This window comes from Trachymyrmex cornetzi, unplaced genomic scaffold (genome assembly GCF_001594075.2).
Source record: "Trachymyrmex cornetzi isolate Tcor2-1 unplaced genomic scaffold, Tcor1.1 scaffold9, whole genome shotgun sequence".
NCBI classification, from domain to species: domain Eukaryota; kingdom Metazoa; phylum Arthropoda; class Insecta; order Hymenoptera; family Formicidae; genus Trachymyrmex; species Trachymyrmex cornetzi.
This window is the reverse complement of record NW_017300244.1, coordinates 118,236-136,172: the sequence shown is the minus strand read 5'-3', so window position 1 is coordinate 136,172 and position 17,937 is coordinate 118,236. Positions and strand designations below refer to the sequence as shown.

At 32.4% G+C, this 17,937-nt stretch overlaps 3 protein-coding genes across 6 annotated transcripts; all 3 read right to left on the bottom strand.

Moving 5' to 3' along the window:
* Positions 1–1,270: 1,270 nt before the first annotated feature.
* LOC108769368 (uncharacterized) lies at positions 1,271–17,005 on the bottom strand. Of its 2 annotated transcripts, XM_018520301.1 has the most exons (6): positions 16,709–17,005; positions 16,476–16,609; positions 16,040–16,378; positions 15,706–15,973; positions 15,527–15,598; positions 1,271–1,647 (listed from the first exon to the last, which is right to left on the bottom strand). In XM_018520301.1, the coding sequence occupies exons 1-6, from the start codon at positions 16,753–16,755 to the stop codon at positions 1,638–1,640; spliced, it is 870 nt and encodes a 289-aa protein (XP_018375803.1). In that variant the 5' UTR covers positions 16,756–17,005; the 3' UTR covers positions 1,271–1,637. The 2 variants fall into 2 exon arrangements, with proteins under 2 accessions (XP_018375803.1, XP_018375804.1); XM_018520302.1 differs by lacking the exon at positions 1,271–1,647 and having other exon boundaries at positions 15,458–15,598.
* On the bottom strand, positions 1,656–6,927 carry LOC108769365 (peptidoglycan-recognition protein LC). 2 transcript variants are annotated; one of them, XM_018520296.1, is made up of 4 exons: positions 6,854–6,927; positions 4,326–4,932; positions 2,504–2,653; positions 1,656–2,186 (listed from the first exon to the last, which is right to left on the bottom strand). In XM_018520296.1, the coding sequence occupies exons 2-4, from the start codon at positions 4,921–4,923 to the stop codon at positions 1,666–1,668; spliced, it is 1,269 nt and encodes a 422-aa protein (XP_018375798.1). In that variant the 5' UTR covers positions 4,924–4,932; positions 6,854–6,927; the 3' UTR covers positions 1,656–1,665. The 2 variants fall into 2 exon arrangements, with proteins under 2 accessions (XP_018375798.1, XP_018375799.1); XM_018520297.1 differs by lacking the exon at positions 6,854–6,927 and having other exon boundaries at positions 4,326–5,131.
* Positions 11,700–14,322, bottom strand: LOC108769369 (ubiquitin-conjugating enzyme E2 W). 2 transcript variants are annotated; one of them, XM_018520304.1, is made up of 4 exons: positions 13,376–13,540; positions 12,346–12,696; positions 12,194–12,269; positions 11,700–12,019 (listed from the first exon to the last, which is right to left on the bottom strand). In XM_018520304.1, the coding sequence occupies exons 1-4, from the start codon at positions 13,382–13,384 to the stop codon at positions 12,006–12,008; spliced, it is 450 nt and encodes a 149-aa protein (XP_018375806.1). In that variant the 5' UTR covers positions 13,385–13,540; the 3' UTR covers positions 11,700–12,005. The 2 variants fall into 2 exon arrangements, with proteins under 2 accessions (XP_018375806.1, XP_018375805.1); XM_018520303.1 differs by lacking the exon at positions 13,376–13,540 and adding an exon at positions 13,581–14,322 and having other exon boundaries at positions 11,705–12,019.
* Positions 17,006–17,937: the final 932 nt, after the last annotated feature.

Genomic DNA, 17,937 nt, shown 5'->3' with positions numbered 1-17,937 from the left:
TTGACCTACGACAACGACTTACGACTACGACTCAGTTGCGACCATCTTTGTGCGCGGAACCTATCGCTGTATCTAGATAAATTTTAAAAGTATCTTACCCATCACTGCTCAAAATACTCCTAGTGCTCAGTAGTACTTTTTTCTACAAGGGTTATTAGAATAAAAATTAAAAGTAATGCGAGACGAGTAAAAATAAAATAATGCTAGGGAAGAGTGAAAAAAAAGATGAGCAAAAGCAGGACACATGTACATATTTCTTTATTTTAAAAAATTATTGATTCCTTAAATATACAATATATTTTTTTATAATATATACAAAATGCTTTTTAAGATTCAAGTGGATTTTTAACATGTGATTGTTAAATTTGGCACACTATAAAATATATATATAGTAATTGTCACATTAGATTTGTTTTCTATTCTTGCACTAATAAAACTGAACTGAACTAGTGTAATTCAGAATTGACGAGTGTAAAAAACATTCTAGTGCAAGATAAAAATGGCGTCCCATATTGTTTACATAAAAATATTAGAAATTCGCATGATGAAAATGAAAGTATTAATGAAATTCCACCATTAAGAATTTCTTCATTGAAGACAATGATATGGCACAAAATATTTTTGTATGTAGACTTTGCTATCATTTATATATTTTTATCGTTGTATTACTTGTAAACTCTCGCACTATTTGTACAAATCTGTTTTTACTCTGTGCCTGAACTGATGTACATACGTTAGTACTTGCACTGACTCCAGATTTTGCAGCTAGTTCAGTGAACTCGTGCATTGGATTCTGTTGTACTGGAACAAAAAACAGCGTCGCTGACGCCATTTTGAGAACAAAAAACGCTTCCGCGTATGTGCGCTTTTTGAATTAATGCAACCAATGCAGAAACAGAAAACAAACCTATTGGCATCTTTATTTTTTTACGTAAATAAATGAATTGAATAATCTAGTGTTTCGACACATTATAATGAATCAATGAATGTGGTAAAAGTAGGTATGTATGCTAGTAAGCAAAAAACATTCTGGAATATTCTAGCAACATTCCAGTAATATTACAACGTTGCCGCAATATTGCTGGAACGTTTCAATATGTTTCTTCCTTACTAGATAGTTGAAAATGGACTACTTTTCAATTCTTTTACTGTTTACATTTTCTGTATTTTGTTTAATATCTATACATATATTTCTAAAATGATTTTTAATTTTAACAAATTATTTAACCACCAATAATTATTTTTTATATTAATTTTATATATATACATTTTTTTTCTTTCATTAATTGACTCACATTCTAATAATTGAACTTATTTATTGTACAAGTCTGTAAAGACTGAATTGTGTCCTTTCAAAAAGATTTACTTTTGGAGCAGTTTGTGACAGTGTAAGTAGTAGGGTCGTAGATATTTTCAGTCAACTGTTATCTAAACTCGGAATTATCATGGTCTGTTCTTTTCAGCAGAACCTCTTGCTGAATCTCATGTTTTCTTTTCATGAAAAAAAAAGGAAAACTGAAGAAAACAATGAAGAAAAAAGGAATGATGTAAGAAGTTTAGCTGAAAAAATAGACAAATGCATAACTACATATTTAAAGAAAAAAAATTTAAATATTTTTTCAAAAATTGTATTTTATTCACGATTTAAACTTCCAAACAATCAAGTTAAGGCTGAGGTGACCAATGAGGCCACTTTTTAATTTCATTATATAAAGCATCTCCTGGACTCAAAGTTTTCGACACTTGTCGGTGACCTAACAGTTTATAGTCTGGTGAAATTTTCCCGGCCTTGACGCCGATCTCTATGATTTTTTGCGCAGCGTGTAATTGCGTTTTCGGTGGTATGATCGAATTGAATGTACCAATAAAGGAAATACCGATACTCTTGTTGTTGAAATTGAAGGCATGAGCACCAACATAGTCCCAGCTTCTACCAACGTATGCGAGACCGTCGCCTCCAACAAGAAAATTGTAGGCGATATCCGACCACTTTCTAGATTCTATATGAAAAGTCTGAGCAAATCTCACGTGAAATGTACACTCTGATTGTGTGGAACAGAACTCTGTTGCGGTGTGACTAATAATTACATATGGTACTGGCAGCTTCATTTTTCTAAGAGGATCCGAGGGCGGCTGCGCACCCCATTCGTTTCTCTCGACAAAGCGTACCGAAGTTACTGGTACACCTGAAAATTAGGAAAATAAAATATATCGTACAAAGATATATCGTTCAAGATGCAGATACATTAATTAAAAACTCTTTAATTTGACACTAAATGTAACAATCTTAAATATGCCAGTTTTTGCAATGAAATCTGGAATATTGCTATGCAAAGTATGTGGAAATGCAAAATATTTTAATATACGATTCATGCAAAACACAGAAACGCTTTTTACAGATTAGAATAAATATGGAACGCAGACACAGATTTAAATTTTGTAATCACACTAAGATAATGTTTGTCTTGTGTGCTTGCAAAGCAAAATTTTCAGATGAAATTACCCTCGACTGATGAATTTGGAATTTCCGGGAAGGCCGGTGCGTCCGGGTGATGAATGAAATATACAGATGTGACCACTATAGTAGTTAGAAGTATTAAAGCTAGAACGCATGATAAAGCCGCACATCTCCACGTCCAAAGCCACTGCGTCACTAGAATATATAATTATAAAGTGTTGTATTAGAACGATGATTAGAACAAGTTTATGAGCTACGTAATAGCGTTGGATAAAATTACATGATCATTACGCTGGAAAGCGCGTGTTTAGCGAGAGATGTATAATTACATTAAATCTTTCGTGTTTTATAATTCTTGTTTGATGCCACTCTTCTGTTACTCTATTCAGATTCGTGTAAAACTTTAATTCTTGTAATAATTAAAAGTGTAAGAACAAATTTCAATTTAATATATTAACAATATTGAAACTCGCTTATATTCTGGCATAGTTGTGACAGTTAAAATCAATGTCAAAAGATTTAATGATATATGTTATATCATTAAAATCGTTTTTTAACATTGCAACTTGATTGATTATTATACTTCATACGCTTCAAAGAAATCATCGAAGTTATTTTGAGATAGATATATATTATATCATCGATTCTTAGGCCGGAATCAGACTATTCATTGAAGATTGAGATTAAAGATTAAAGATTAAAATTTCACCATTGAGGGCAAAGAAATTCTGGCTCTTTTCGTTCTGATTGGTCAAACTTCAATCTTTCAATTTTCAATCTCATTCTTCAATAGTCTGATTCCGGCCTTATCAGATTCATCTAATCGGTAATGAAAATATATACGATATTTATCTTTATTTATATGTATATGCAATTATATGTATACATTATCTCAAATAACTATTAGTATACATTTTAAAGTGTTTACGTATAAAAAGAGAATTTGATTTGATAACATCTTTGAGTCTATCAGATGAAGCTATGTCGATTACGCCATAGCAAGGTGACGTCAAATAACATCTCTAACAATAAAATAATAGTGAATTCGGATTGGATATACTAGTGGCCACTGATGCATATTAAAACCGTTGTACACTAATTTAATCTAATCAGTGTAAAAGTAAAATGCAAATAAATTAAAATATGTAAAATATCTAGCTCGAGATTACTAAGCAAAAATTAGTAATTAGAAAGATCAAAAAACACGAGCAACGTTTATTGGATCTTAAAAAATAAATTAGTTTATTACAATATACATTAAGAATTAAATTAGTTTTTTTATCTATAAATTAATCGGATATAAAACAAATATTTTACTTAACAACACATTAAAATGTATCAAGAATTTCACGGTTTAACCTGTTTTTACATTTATATTAGACACACCTTTACGTTAATTTGTATGTAACGATTTTAATATGCATGAGTGTGCACTAAGTACGTCCAATTGAATTTAATATAAAACGTTACTAAAACCGTTACTTTTTTATTTTCATCGATGTATTACTAAAATCAGTTCACAAATAATTATGCGTTAAGTTCTATTAATAAATTGAACATTTTTAAGGCAAATATTGATTTTTTCGATTTAATATTATTTAGATATTTATTACTAGAATACTTGTTGCAATGATATCAAAAAGTGTTTAAAACATATTTACATTTTCAATTTATTGTGTACGAAAATCGCGTAATTTTTTACATGAAATTATCCTATTATTTTAAATCTAAAAACGAGATCTACCCTTTTTAATTATTTAACGATTTCGTATTTATCTGTGCTCCGGAAAGGAAAGACGATTGAGGAAAGAAAAGACGATAGAATAAATTAAAAACAACGGATCTAAACAATCTAATTGATTATTACCCTTAGCTAATTCAGTATTTTGCGGAAAAATGGGTCCGTTGGCCGCTCTATTGTCCTTATTCGTCGACAAATCCGAGGTGCTAACGTCGGAGGCGCAGTTGGCGTCGTCGAGTTTACCCGCATCCTGGATGGGAATGGGATTCGTGTAAACGAACTGCTTTATGGTAACCGGACCCTTGTAGAAGGTCTTGTTACCTAGATGCACATTCGTTGAGTTTTTCACACAAACGTCACCAAAATTCGACGGATCGGCGTTTGGTAGGACAACATCGCCGTTTGTAGTCGCAACCGCTTGATGTTGCTGGACGATAGTCGAGGATACCGGCAGATTCGTGATCCAGCTGCCGCCTTCTTCGACGTCCGTCTCCTCTTCCTCATCGTCGTCTACGTCACTGCACTGCGTAGAGGAATCTCCAACGCTACCATTGCCCGGAGCGACGACCGCGGTTTCTCTCGCCGAGTGCGCAGCTTCGCCGCGAAACTTGTCGATCGCATGATTCTCGGCAGACACAACAGCACCACCGTTCACATGGTCCTGATCTTTTTGACACTGATGACCGTCGAGCGTTGGCTGCTGCTGTTGTACCAATGTCACCATACCAATGCGCTACGCGGAAAATTCATCTTTTTTTTACATCGAATATGTTTTAAAATGCTAAACGTCACATGCAGCAGAATGCGTTTACGGAGAAATAACTATAGGGTCTTTAGATAAATTCGTCAAGTCGTTATGATCCTTTTACTTCTGTACTAGAACATAAATGTGCTGTTTAATACTTTGATTTTTTTCTCTTCTCGTATAAGAGAAAATCAGATTGAGATAGAGCACAGAGAAAATATGATTTTATGTTAATGTAGGATTTTTTAACAGTTTGCGAAAAGAATTTTTATCTTAAAAATGATTCATCTTAGTTATCTACGTTCGAAGCATTCAAACTCAAAATTTCTCGCCAGATTTTGTAATTTTAGTTAATTGAAAACATTGTGTTTTCCAATTCTTGTAAAATTTGAAAAAGAAAACAGAATAATTTGAATTATGCTTAAAATTGACTAATGTTGAAACCGGCAATTAATATGACTGAATAAAATCGTTGAGGAATGCAATAACTCATTTCTAATCAACACTACCGGATGTGACTGTTGAATACCTTGTTTTGTTGTCCTTGTTTCACACAGCAATATAGAATGCTTCAAGCAAGAGAATTATGTAAATTATAAAACGATAACGCGATTAAGCGGAGAATAAACAAAATTAGATCGAAACTTTGCAAATCAAAGTACAGTTGCAGTGTAAACAGTATTGATAAGAAACTTAAATAAAAGATTAAAAATAAAATCTGGTGTTTGATAAATTTATTTAAACTTCGTTGGCTGTTAATGAAACAAGGATCCAACATTATACATGCTGCATACGAGGTAGAAATCGCACTTATAAATTTTAATTTTATAAATATTTATATTTAATCATTGTAAATCGATTAGATGCGTACCTACATTAAAAATTTTCGTTCCGGATTTAGTAAATAAATTCTTTATAATCTCATACAGCACAGAAGCTTGTAATATTGCTGGAATGTATGGGATATCATATCTTGATGAGTCATGGTGTCATCACAAGCGTTTTTTTTAATACGGATATATACTGTGTAGTTACCGTAATGTACGTCAAAGTGTTTTTGCATCGAATTTTTTGTCGTAATCGTTATTTTAAAAATATGTCAGCGCGATTAATACGTAAATGTTTCAGTAAAATTATATTATCCTCTCTGTATAAATATTAATAATATTTTTTTTAACTCCGTTTCTACAGATGATGGAGATTTTACTCTAATCGCAATGGAATGTGTTTCAGATAAAGTATGTATAACAAAAGCGAACGACAAAGAAATTAAAAAACGATGAGGCGTACAAAACATCTATAACGAATTGATTACTTCGTAAGCAAATTGTGAACATCGATTATACTAGCACGCTGAAGGAACGTGAACTAAACGTCGTAATATCATATCTTCGAAATATATTTTACTGCAGAATATAAGTTACGCTCAAATCTGGCTGATTAATTGCTTATCTATATCTCTCACAATGTCAAGTCTCTAATTAACATGATATCTCTTGCTCAGGTAAAATTATTTAATCTTCGATTATAATAGATAATAGGTCTGTTCTTTTTAGCTGAACTTTTTACATGGTTTATCTTTTTTTTTCTTTCCATATTGAAAAAAAAACATAAAAGATAAACTATGCAAAAAAGTTCAGCTAAAAAGAACAGACCTAATAATTTCATGTCTTGTTTTGAGAAATTATACATCAACTGTAGAAACAAAGTTCATCGTGAATGGAAGTGGAAACACATATCTAAAGTATTTTATTAAAAACTCGGTAAAATATAAAAAACAAATAGCAAGCGTGATCAGAAAATCCCGAGGAAAATCCCAACTCAATATATCCTAAATTAGTGTAGCCGGTCGGCAACAATTCGCATTATCCGCTAAATTAAGGATTGACTGACTCATACTCGAGATTACCTCGCACAAATCATCATTTGTGCTGGTGGCGGTCACTTTGCCAACACTAAATCCACCAACAATCTATGACGACATGATGCCGTCACCATGGAAAATGTTTTCCCGGAAAGGAAAACTTCATTCAAACTGGTCCCCGACAGTTTTCGACACACTTCGTTGGCTCCACCTGCTGTTGAAGAATGCACTGATCCACAGGAACAAAGTACATACGATCCAAACAAGACAAGACTCGATTCAGCTGGCCACTCAGTTATCTTCGTTGATCCTACGACACTGTCGGACTAGTCAGACAGATACTGGCTTCAGCGATGACGCCACACGGCTGTCGAAGGACGACACACTTGGAGGTGGAATCGTGGAGAGCGCTCATTCGCAAGAATTAGCAAAATGAGGAATGGAATGGAAAAGCAGAGAATTGGTACTACGTTCACGATATTCCTTTTTGTACAATATTCCCGTATTTAATTCGAATAATACGAGTGTAGATTCCTGTGATGATACGCGAATAACACTATCATATCGCACAGTATTTTCATTGAATCTACGTCACTACTGCAAACCGCACTGCGTATTTTATAACAAAGCTACCGTAAATATAATGTGATATTTTATGTATATATATTTCAAAGTGCACGCGACGGTCGTTTTTTTTTTCGAAAAGAATAGATTTTGCGGCAGGAAGCCACTTGTCAAGCACTTGCTGGCAAACAAACTACGAACGAAATCAATTATCGAGGTATCCGTAATGGCGGCATTATCTCCGTTCATTCCGATACGAAATGGACTGCTGTCGCGTTGTCAGACGTCAGACATGCTCGGAAATCGTTGGCCCCACTCTTTGCCTCTTTCTCTTAACCGCAGTGTTAACGATACAGCTCCAATATGCATGTATATGCGATAACGTCACTTTACACAACTTTAATCTTTTTCGTGAAGCCGGATGATGATTTAATGTATCTTTCTTTCGATGGTCGAAGATTCCTATCGAATTAGTAGCATATACAAAATATCTATGTTTATATTGTAATTTTTTGCGATTAAAGATGAAAGATGAGTGCGTTTCGCACTAATTATATATTGTGGAGAATTATGCATATCGGATTATTATGGAGATATTATGGAGAATTATGTATATCGGATTATATATATTATAGAAGTGTTGTGTATATTCGTATATACAATTATATTGTCACGAATTAAGAGAGACAGTGTATTTTTTTCTATTTAGAATTAAAATAACAGTATTGCGCGTGTGTGTATCTTAGAACTAAATTTATAGAAAGGTAACATTTTAAGAAACAATTTTTCATATCTCTGAAAAATCTAATAGCACTTCAACCTGCAGATAATATACCAGATTTTTCTGGATAAAATGAGATTGTAAACTGAAGTGAACATATTTACATAAAGATATCGATATATATATATATATATATATATATATATATATTACATTGAATAATAGAAAATATTAATCCTACACAAATATTCGATATAAATGACAGCGAACTGATAATAAATAAAAGCATGTAATTAAAACGTGCTGACAATTAATGGTTTCGCAACATCAATAAAAATATATGTATATATGATAAACGCGCGAATATATATATAAGATGATAATTCTTCAATCACAATGTCTTCCTTCTTGCTGTTGCACTTGTTAATAAGATAAAAACATATCATAATTAGTGATATCAGCGTCGAGTTTAAACACGTTTAACACGTCGTTAATTATTATAATTTAATTACATATAAAAAGATGATCAAAATTATAATATAACCAGAAAATAAATCGAAAGAGATTAAATTATTTCGGGAAAATCGGTTTTAGAAACTGAAATATTTTTTTTAAATATTTTAAAAAGACAGATAAATAATATAACCGTATTATTTGCTTATAAAATAGTTAATTATATAAGAAATGCAAGATTTTTATGGTATTTATTGGTTTTCAGTCTAAATGCTAGCTGTTGAGCTGTGATTAAAATTTATTTATACCTTAATATTTACACATGTATAACTATATATATGGCTAAAGAAATTTACTCTGATAAAAGTTGTATTTTATTAAAGATTTACATATGTATATGTATTATGTACTACACAAAATAAATACAATAAGAATTCATCTCTCGCAGCAGCTTCTGAAAATATATTTAATCACGAAAATAACTATGGAGCAAAAATAACGTCGTTTTTTGGAATTATAGATTTCGAAAGTAGTGTATTGATTTTGGTATTTACTAAAGATTCTATAAAAATGAAACTAAGAATAAATTAACAACAATTAACAATTACAAAAAAGGGAGATTAAAAAAGTAGAAATAACACATAAATCTTATCGCTAATTAAAATATTACCATCAATTTACACAGCAAATTATTCGAAAAATAAAGATAAGTGTTAATTTTCTTGTCATATATTATAACGTCCCAGATAGCACATTATATTCTGAGAATATTCTGAGAATATTAAAAGGGTCACGTCTGATATTCGTATGATATTCCTATGTCCGCAGCAACATTGTTCGCAGTATATCCTCAGAATATCGAGATGAATTTCAAAAATTTTCTTTAAGAGTATACACTGAGAAAAAAATGCTGATTCAATTAAAGTCTATATTACGGGCCGTCACTAACATAAGTGATTAATTCATACGTATATTTTATTAATATAAAGGTTTAATTATTGAAATAATAATTTATGTCAATTTTTTTGTGTCAATAAAAATATATATGAATTAATCACTTATGTTAGTGACAGCCCGTAATATAAAGTTTAATTGAATCAACAGCATTTTTTTCTCAGTGTATAAGAAATATATGTATTAAAAATAATATTCTGTTAAGAAATATCTATCAAAAATAATATTCTGTTAAGAAATATCTATTAAAAATAATAACAGAATATTATTTTTAATAGATATTTCTTACACACTCTTAAGGAAAATTGTCGAAATTCATTTTGATATTCTGAGGATATACTGCGAACAATGTTGCTGCGGATAGGAATATCAGACGTGACCCTTTTATTATATTCTTAGAATATTCTCAGAATATAATGTGCTATTTGGGATAAATCAGTTGATATTAATATCAAAATTGATTTCATAATTATACGATTAATAAAAGTATTCCATACTCTTAAGATAAGAGCAGAGTTTTTCTTTTCAATCAAACGCAAAAACTTTTATCTTTATTATCAACCACATCTTCTTGTATTGTATTTATTGTTAAGGAATAATATTTATATCGAAGATAAAAATAATTTATTATAGAAAGAGATTATACATTAAAAGATCGTGAATGTACAAAATATATTTTCCAGAAACATTAACCATTTTTGATTGACTAATAGTTTTGAAAGGATAAATATTCGGCAGTGCTCTAATAGAGCAAAAAGAATGAAATATCGCTACTACAATACGATAAGATATGAAGTAATAATTGCATACAACATTTTTCTAATAAATTATTTTATTGTAATTACGTTTGTATGCTCCAATTTGATATATATCAATTATCTTTCTTAAAACTTATTTTCTCATGTGAGAGTTGTGCTTCGCACACACATTATATAGCCAAATTACATAATGTACACACACACATATATGTATATAAGGCGCGATGAATCAATGATTGAAGAAAAACACTAAATGTTATTAAGAAATTTAATATCACGTCACTTTACATTTTTAAGAAATGTACAAAATGTTTTACTAGCTAATACATGTAATGGTGTAATTATAAAATTGCATGACACAAAAATTTTAAAATATTAAACTGTATACCAATTGTTGATATTTGCAATGTCATTAATTAATCTCACATTATATATTATCATCAATGCCATCTTATTTTATATAAAATAGCACATCTAATGAATTATTAATATATATATATAAATTAAACTTTTACAACTTTTAAAATTTATTTAAAAGAACATAGCGTGATATATATATATATATGTATATATATATATATATATGACAATATCTTATACATATATTTAAATAAAAATCACAACTAGGTTGTAAAAGTGCTAATATTAAAAAATGTAATATACGAGTTATTATATACCAACTCTCACTGTATTTGTTTAAATACGATATTTATTTCATTAAATACATAATATTTATTAATAGGCCTGTTCTTTGTATCTGAACTAATATATAGTATTATACTTAAAAAAATAGATATATATTTAAATTTTGACGAAAACGAGATAAAAAGTTTTAGTAGCATCGTATGGGATTCATTTAACATATTTGCATGGTACCATGATCTTTTTAGTGGAATTTAAAGAATAGTTAAGATTTAAAGAAGAAAGTTTTAATGCAGCGACAAAGAACAGACCCGATAGATCTAAGTGGTAGCCTCAAAAAATTTAAAAGAAACAAATTAATGCAGCAGAGAGGAATGTACTAAAAAATATAGTTTGCATATTTAAAAAAATAAAAAATTTAAGTTACTTATTTAAAAAAGTATATATTGCGCTTAATCACATTTTGTTATTGTAAATAGAAATTAATGTATAAGAGTAGTATTTACCACTAAATTTTGAACAAAATATTCTTTCTCAAAAATGTATACAATAGATTATAATTCAATATTCAATTCATAATTTTATTAAAAGCAACAGAAAGCAATTTACTAAACTATATAGCTATTGTAATATAGTATGCATATATTTATCATGTTTTTCATAATTTCTAAATTTATTAAATGATTTTAATGTACATCAGGAATCTCCATAAATTCGGAGTAACAAGAGAGAAAACTTTATATATTAATATTTTATTTAATAATAAATAATACCTTCTTATTTATCTGTCTTTTTAGCATTAATTCACTGATCCTGATAGTAATTCTATAACTAAAATATGCTTCGCTATCAGCAACATTGCAATAATTTATGATTAAACAATTCACGCAGTTTGCATTAATTCTATAATTATAATAATAAGTAAGTTGTAGCCTTGTCTTTCCTTAAAAGTACTAATTTCTTGTTATATTGACTTTACTATATAATATAATATTATATGCAAAAATTCTATTGATTTAATGCATCAGGTTCCATATTTGGATGTCATCCCACTTGGTCCAACAAATGTTGACAAGTTGACAAGATTTTTATATGATCTTCAATGTTAGACACTGTCATCTAAAAAAAAACAATTATTCATTTTATTCATTTTACAAAGTTGTACTTTTACATATATGAAAACTATAATTAGTTAGGATACAGCTAATTGCACATGTTATACAGGACAAGGATTTAACAATGTAATAAAACTGCCAGAGTTTGAAATGTGTAATATAAAGCAATTTTTCTTACCATGATACCACCATTTTGTCTTTTTTGGATTCTTGTTACAAGTTTTCACATAAAATGTATTGTCAGGCGGTCTCTTCTACATGGAAAGTACATATGTTATGTATCGAATTACAATTAAAGCTCACATATGTTTTAACAGTTAAATCTCACACCTTTTCTTTACAGCTGCTTAGCATGGAAATGATACTCAGGCAGATACTTTGCACACTGAGAGCAGGAGACCAATCTTCCGTTAATATGGATAAACAAATATGACCATTACTATAGACATGTGGATGTACAGGGATATTTCCACCAATAAAAGTCACTTCTGGCGAATCAAACGGGTATTTTGAACTAAACTTAAATTGAAGCTGAAATTGTTCCCCCTCGTACAGCGTGCCCTTGGCACCTTCCATGTGGACGATCCATTGCGTCAAATTTTGTCCAGCCAACTCTGCATCTACGTGTACACCTGGTGGAGGCTCACGTATTAAAGACATCAACTCCTTCTGCAGTCTCCTCTAGGATATTAAACAAATTCATTGAATGTAATATTTCTTTTTTTTTTATATTAAACAATCTTATAGAAGGAACTTTAGTCAAAGAGATATAATATAACTGTTTTTTTTTTTTTTAGAAATAAGTATTAATGTCTATATAGATAGATAATTTTACATAAAGATCTCTGTTGAGCATGTACTAAATAATATAAATTACACAGGAGCTGTTATAAGAAACAACAAACATCAAACAATCTTATGGAAGCAACTACTTTGTTCAAAGAGGTATAATGTAAACATGTTTTTCTTAGAGATATGTATATTAATGTCCGTCGACAATTTTATTTCTATAAAGGTTTCTATTTAGCATATGTTAAATAATATAAATTATTAGCATATGTTAATTATAAACAACATATGTTAATATAAACAACAGAGATTGTTGTAAAGTTATTGCACAAAAAATAAAACTGCATTATTTGTGCCATTTATGGTAAATAGCAAAAAATTAAAAATTATTAATTAATGTGTGTTTAAAGATGAATACAATCACACTATGACAATAAAAATCTTTGTTCATAAAACTCTTCGTTCAATTCCTAAATTAAGAACGACTGCATCAATAACGGGCGCGATTGACAATTCACTGATAACGATCTGACGATAAGCAACAGCGAACAAGTTCTCGCCGAGTCCGTACGTTTTCCATTTTGTCTCGCAATGTCCGTCAGAATTATGCTCGGTTGTCCGGTTCTCTCACGAGTGTCACAAATAAAGTAAACGCTCTCTCTAATCTTTCTTTCGATTTTTCGATTGTTTCCCGATTACACGAGCGGCTGGCGTCCCTGGGATTGCACGGGTGGAAAATTACAGGGATAGGGGGGGATGGAAAACCTTCAACGTACCTTCGACGGGGACGTTGCTGCCATTGTCGCTAAAGTGCTCTCCATCGAAAAACATAACCGCGGCCTGTTCGCGGGGCAGGCACACGTCTCTCTGCCGCCGTACCTTCCTCGGGAGGAGACTCGTGTTCCTACGTTCGTCCGCGGTCTCGCATTCTCGCGCAGAAGGGTAGCAGAGGTGAAACAAGAATCGGATCGTAGGGAGAAACAGAATAAACGGACCGGACGCCGAGTTTTGCTAGAGCCTCGGCTCTGTCCGAAGCGTCGACAGCTGTATTCGGCGATACAGCCGAATGAGCCGAGCTGTCGCGAGGCGCACAGCGCACGATCGTCGTCAGTCGTCGCACTACTCACACACATACACAACGTGAAACTCGCGCGTATAGCCGTATATACGTATGACGCGTAACGGTACTTTTTACAATACCTACAAGGATACGGATAGAAGCGGATAGCGCCGCGATCGGTCGTACGTGGTCGTCTGATTCCGACAAAAAGGAATCTATCAGGTGACGGAACGTCCGTGAGAAAATAAAAGACGGTGGCCGCGTCGAAGAGGATGAAAAATGCGCGACGCGCGGAATTAATGGAGTTTCAATTTCTCTCAAATGTCAATGGAACACAGCGCGCGATATCGACACGCTGTAGAGACTCCTTCAATAATTTATAACAGCTCGCCGCGTATCCGAGGCGAGGACGGCGAGGAATCGATGCCTTGCAGACGTCAAAGTACAAAATGTACGATCTGGTCTTTAAAAACGTGCGCGCGTTCTATCCGGAAACGGCTGACCGGATGTTGACAGATCACGTGATAAAAATAAACGAATATCAAACGTCAATTTCGATCACGTGATCGAGCGTCAGCACAGGTCTGTTCTGTTTAGCTAAAAGGCCTGTTCGTTCTTTTTCGCTGAACCACCGACAAGATACTAGAGGTCTGTTTTTCTGTGGCTGAACTAGTGTACACTTTTGGAACTTAAAGCGAGATATAAATACGTTTGGTATTTATTTAAAACGAGAAAGAGAGTTCTAGAACAGTCTAGTGCAGGAACAGAAAACAGACCATAGATCTGTTTGCGTTGCTTGCACTTTTGGCACTCGACATCTTCGCTTTCTCTCTTTTTAAGGCAAAATATGTATCTATCTCATTTTAAGTGCAAAAATATTTAGGGATTTCATGCAACGCAGACCTACTATAGCGAGAAACACAGACTCTTGCATAACGTATAAAACATGAGGCATAAGAAAATCAACCAATCAAAGTTCTTTATTTCACGGAAAGGAAGGAAATAAAACACTTTGATTGGTTCATTTTCTTATGCCTCATGTTTTATGCGTTATGCAAGAGTCTGTGCTCCCCGCTTATTAAAGACCGACATCCTTACGGGAATTCGCGTTCTTATCACTATTGAATCAATATCTTTGTCACTCTCTGAATGTCAAGAAAAATAGAACGACGTTTGTGTTGATTTGTCATCAAATGGAAAGCACCCACAAATGACGCGGTGTGGCACGGTGAATCGTTGTATCCTTTTTGTTCGCCAATGTTAAACAAAGATGGGGCAATCACCATTTCGGTTCTACAGTGTCGCTTGTTAAAAAGCTCATGTTATCCCTTCCACCATGATTATATCTCAAAAAGATTAACAAACTTGATTGATGATGCTACATCAATTGTTACCAAATAAAAATAATTATGAAATTTTATACATGGAATGGAATGATCATAAAAATCTAAGTCTTTTTTATTTCATAGAAAGAAAATAACTTTGACACCATTCTACAAAAATATAAAATAGATTTTATTCAACTGAATTTAATTCTCATTTTCAACAACACAGTACATTTTATGCAACAATTGTACAAAAAAGCTACCAATTCATTCCATTTTCGTATTTTTATGCAATTCTATTTTTTCAAACAGTTCCAACATGTCTATCTACCCACTGTCATCGCATGCCAATGAAAGTGAAGCATTTTTCAGCATCAATACTTGAAAATTGCACAGTACTTCTTCCAATCTGAAAAAATACAAATACAAATGAATAAATAATATATAATCATAAACGTTAATATATATTAATTCAAAATAAGTTAATTAAAAAAGATAAAAATACTTGCAACATACTTTTTTTGAAGATCTTTTATTTCATCATATGCTTCGGTAAAATTCTTCAATCCAGCATTAACAGCACAATACATTTCGCCTTTCGATCCTATTAAATTTGCAGTGTTTCTTAAAACATTTGAACATTTATTTAATATTTCTTGAGTCTCTTTCCATTCAGTTTGTGTTTCAGGAAGTATTATGCCATTACATCGCAATACATCCAAAGGTTCCAAGAGAAGGTACAACTTGGATAACATATCTTTTACAATCTTAAATGTTTCATTTTCTGTAAAAAATGTAAACGTAAAGAACAAATAATTTAATTTAATTTATGTATGTATAAAAATCTTACCAGCATATTTTGTCACTGCAATCAGTTGACAATCTGCTTCTTTTTGTGCTAAACTTAAATTTATTATATCGCGTTCCCTTGTTTTAATTTTAATTAATTTTTGTGTATCCTGATCAATCTCTTGTGCTATGGCAGCCATTTGCATGATCATTAGACGCTTTTTCTCTAGAAGCTTCTTCTTCATTATGAGATCCATCATCATAGTTTGTAAATATTCATCATAAAGAAGTCCAAGCTCTAATTCTTCGCTGTCCATTTTCTTTTGTGCATCCAATATTATCTGTGATGGCATGATTGACTGCTTGTCTACAACAATCTTCTTTCTCGGCACACACACTTCTATATGTAACACAATATTAAAATGCAATAATAAATGTAATAATAAAGCAGTATCAAAGAAATTCAATAAAAAAAAAGTTATCAATAAAGTTCTCACTCTGTAACTGTGCAATGTCACCTGGCATCAAAGTTACTCTACTACGAGAAGCTCTAGAAACATTATGTGAAGCAGGTAAAGTAGTATTCGACAGATTTCTTGCAATGTCTGGTGTACTTGCAGCATTGCGAATTCTACAAAAACATGCGTTGTATTAATTTGTATGTATGTATTTGTTGTATGAAATTTTTCATCTAATTTAAATATCATTTGCAACAAAACGATAATTTTACTTTCGAATAGTTCCTAATTTTGGAGTTTTTTTTTGCTCTTCCTGCATTGTTGTCACAGACTTGACACTTGACTTGAATATTTTTATTATTGCAGAAACTTTTCTTCTCGTCGTTTAGTTTTCTGTTATTTTACCCGTTGTGTATTTCCTGTTTATCTTTCCCCTTTAACTCTGTCACCTCTATACGCATACGTTGATGTGTATGAATAAAAAGAATTCAAGTATAAATAATTCTTCTTTATTTAACAGAACCTAACTCCTTGGAACTTTATAGCATTTTCGGCCCGGCAAGGTTTGCTTTGCACCAACCTGGGTTGGATTAATGGCGCTTTGTGCTCTCCTATTGGTAAAGCGGGTGACGTCAACCAATAGGAAAGATTAATCCAACCCAAGATGGTGCAAACCCGATCGGGCCGAAAACGCTATTAGCGTTCTTCACCTTAGAACATATATAAATGGAAGGGGCATAGAGCGCTGAACGTGAAGCCAATATCTGTGCGAGAGAGAAAGGTAGTAAGGGATAAATGTTCGCAATGCGCAGCATCGTCATCTGTGTGAATTGTGCAGTTGGTTCAGTGTTTTTACACATTCGTATTATGTACATTATACAGATGTGCAAAACGTGATGCTGCGCATGCGCATTGGGAACATTTATCCCTTACTACCTTTCGCACAGATGTTTGCATCAGCGCGAGCCATGGGAAGTATAGGCAATGCCTCTTCCATTTATATATGTTCTAATTTTTGCGCTCTCCTATTGGTAGAGCGTGTGATATCAACCAATAGGAAAGATTAATCCAACCCAGGTTGCAAACCCGATCGGGCCGAAAACGCTATTAGTGCACACTCAGTGCACATTAAATCTATTGGGTGCATCCAGAAGCGACGACCGCTCACTGAGCACTCAGTGAGCTCATGGGTTTGTTCGCGTCGGGTGGCACCCAGTTGGACATAGCTCAATTGGACACGAGCCACTCACAGCACTTGAGACTACGGCCGGTATTCATAGTCAGATCTTATATTCAAGACCGTCTTAAGTACGGTCTTAAGAAGTCACGAACCAATCAGAGGGCTGCATTAGCGTCTTAAGACATTACTTAAGACGGTCTTGAAATAAGAATCGACTATGAATACCAGCCTACGAAGCTCCTAAGCACCGGTCGCTGTGATTGGTGGTGTCCAATCGAGACGTGGTCAATCGGGATCACCCCGGTGCCACTTATTGGAGCG

Coding starts and splice junctions, on each gene's coding strand:
- LOC108769365 (XM_018520296.1), bottom strand. CDS start 4,923: ATGGTGACATTGGTACAACAGCAGCAGCCAACGCTCGACGGTCATCAG. Junction 2,654..4,325: donor AAATACTGAATTAGCTAAGG/GTAATAATCAAT, acceptor TATATATTCTAG/TGACGCAGTGGCTTTGGACG. Junction 2,187..2,503: donor TCCAAATTCATCAGTCGAGG/GTAATTTCATCT, acceptor CCTAATTTTCAG/GTGTACCAGTAACTTCGGTA.
- LOC108769369 (XM_018520303.1), bottom strand. CDS start 13,937: ATGTGTGTGAGTAGTGCGACGACTGACGACGATCGTGCGCTGTGCGCC. Junction 12,697..13,580: donor CAGCAACGTCCCCGTCGAAG/GTACGTTGAAGG, acceptor TTAATATCCTAG/AGGAGACTGCAGAAGGAGTT. Junction 12,270..12,345: donor TAAGCAGCTGTAAAGAAAAG/GTGTGAGATTTA, acceptor CTTTCCATGTAG/AAGAGACCGCCTGACAATAC.
- LOC108769368 (XM_018520301.1), bottom strand. CDS start 16,755: ATGCAGGAAGAGCAAAAAAAAACTCCAAAATTAGGAACTATTCGAAA. Junction 16,610..16,708: donor AAATTAGGAACTATTCGAAA/GTAAAATTATCG, acceptor ATGTTTTTGTAG/AATTCGCAATGCTGCAAGTA. Junction 15,974..16,039: donor TGCAGTGACAAAATATGCTG/GTAAGATTTTTA, acceptor CATTTTTTACAG/AAAATGAAACATTTAAGATT.